The sequence below is a fragment of the Raphanus sativus genome, chromosome 4 (assembly GCF_000801105.2).
Source record: "Raphanus sativus cultivar WK10039 chromosome 4, ASM80110v3, whole genome shotgun sequence".
Lineage (NCBI taxonomy): Eukaryota > Viridiplantae > Streptophyta > Magnoliopsida > Brassicales > Brassicaceae > Raphanus > Raphanus sativus.
In genome coordinates, this window is record NC_079514.1 from 21,544,065 (window position 1) to 21,545,838 (window position 1,774).

The 1,774-nt window shown below is 43.9% G+C and overlaps 1 protein-coding gene across 1 annotated transcript; it reads left to right on the forward strand.

The window, feature by feature from the left end:
• Positions 1-524: 524 nt before the first annotated feature.
• Positions 525-1,511, forward strand: LOC130511191 (uncharacterized). Its single transcript, XM_057008068.1, has one exon. It carries the CDS (start codon positions 525-527, stop codon positions 1,509-1,511), a length of 987 nt encoding a protein of 328 aa, XP_056864048.1.
• Positions 1,512-1,774: the final 263 nt, after the last annotated feature.

Consider the following 1,774-nt stretch of genomic DNA (forward strand, 5'->3'; position numbering starts at 1 on the left):
ACACTGTTCATCGCGGTACTGTTCATCACGGTACTGTTCATCGTGACACTGTTCACCCAGAAACTGTTCATCGGGATACTGTTCATCGTGACACTATTCATCCCGACTGGGAAGAGCAACAGGTCGATTCCAGATGGGATAACTACTTTGGGGAAGTAGTCAAACATGAGAAGTTGAAAGAAAAAGTCTTTTTAGTCGAAAGTTGCATGTCCATTGGTAGCTCGTACTTGTGTCGATCTACACCTTCAGCTGAACATCGATCGACACCACTTTTGGGGTCATGCAGTACTGTTCAAATTCAGAGCCACTCAGATTTCGTTGCTCAACACCCACATCCTCCCATCCCGTACCATGCTAAAACATATGACGTCGAGCAACACAAACAAAACGGCATCGATCGACCTCCACGGGAAAGCATCGATCGACAGCGGCTCACTACAAATCTAGTGTGTTTACCAGACCCTTATGCCCACGGTTTAAATGCAACTCGCAACCCATCTCAGACGCCAGTTTGCTTAAAGACAATGGAGAAGACCAGACAGCAACCTGCAGATGCACCAGACCAAAAGCAATTGACTCTAGTTGAAACTTCTTTCGTTGAGAGTGTCGATCGACGACATCCACCTGGTATCGATCGACACCAAATGGACGGACATGAATCTGTCATGGAACGGCAGGCAACAAAAGAAGTGATTCAGATTGGGATGAGGTCGAAAGCTAAGAAACTCTATGTTCCCAAACACCTGAGGAGAGAAGCCAACAAAGCTGAACTTGATGGATTTCACAAGAGGGTGAAGAGAGTTCCTAAGGGTATGACTTTTGAGGAAGCCTATTATAAGTACAGACATGGAGATATTATTGGTAATTTCTTCAGAGAGAGTAGAGAGACAGAAAAGGACATGGAGATATTATTCAACAAGGTTTGCCGTAAGCCTAAGAGGACTCTAAAGAAGGAACAAGATCCTGGAAAGTTTCTGATTCCATGCTCTATAAATAACCACGATTTGCCAAACGCCGTCTGCGATACTGGATCTGCAGTCAGCATCATGGCTATAGACACTGCTGAAGTATTAGGATTAAAGACGGAACCTTCAAAAGATAGTTTCTCTTTCGTTGATAACTCCAAAGCAAACTCAGCAGGCATGATCAAGAATGTTAAAGTGGAGATAGGAGAATGCACTATTCCTGTGGATTTTCATGTCGTGGAGCTCAAATCAGGCAGGACATCTTCCCTTCTTTTTGGAAGAGCCTTCATGGCTACAGTGGGAGCAGTTTGTGATCTTAAGAAGAATAGGATGTGCCTAACTAATGTTGATGAAAATGTCTTCTATGATCCTGTGGAGAAGAAGAAAAGTGAAGATTTGATTTCATACATAGAGATGTTTGAAGATCCAGCACCTCTAACATATGCAGATCGCGACTTGCAAAATCAGGATCAACATCGATCGACATTCAACTTTCAAGATCGGTCGACAATGAGCCTCACGAATCGACCGACACAGAGCCTTTAGAATCGGTCGACAGCATCCAAATTTCAGAACAGAACGAGACTGAAAAGTCTAAGTCTGGGGGAAGACCTAGAAAGAGGAAGAAGAAAATGAAAAGGAATATAGATGCATATTCTCTATCACTTGTCCCTTCTCAGTGTCAGGAGGAAAGTCTTGAGTGTAGAGTGCGCCGCAGAGGAGGTCCAGCTTCTTTTGCTAAGGTTAGAGTGCTATCTGATCCAAAACTGAGAGACAAAGGGGAAGCGTCTGCAAGAGCTTTCATCAAC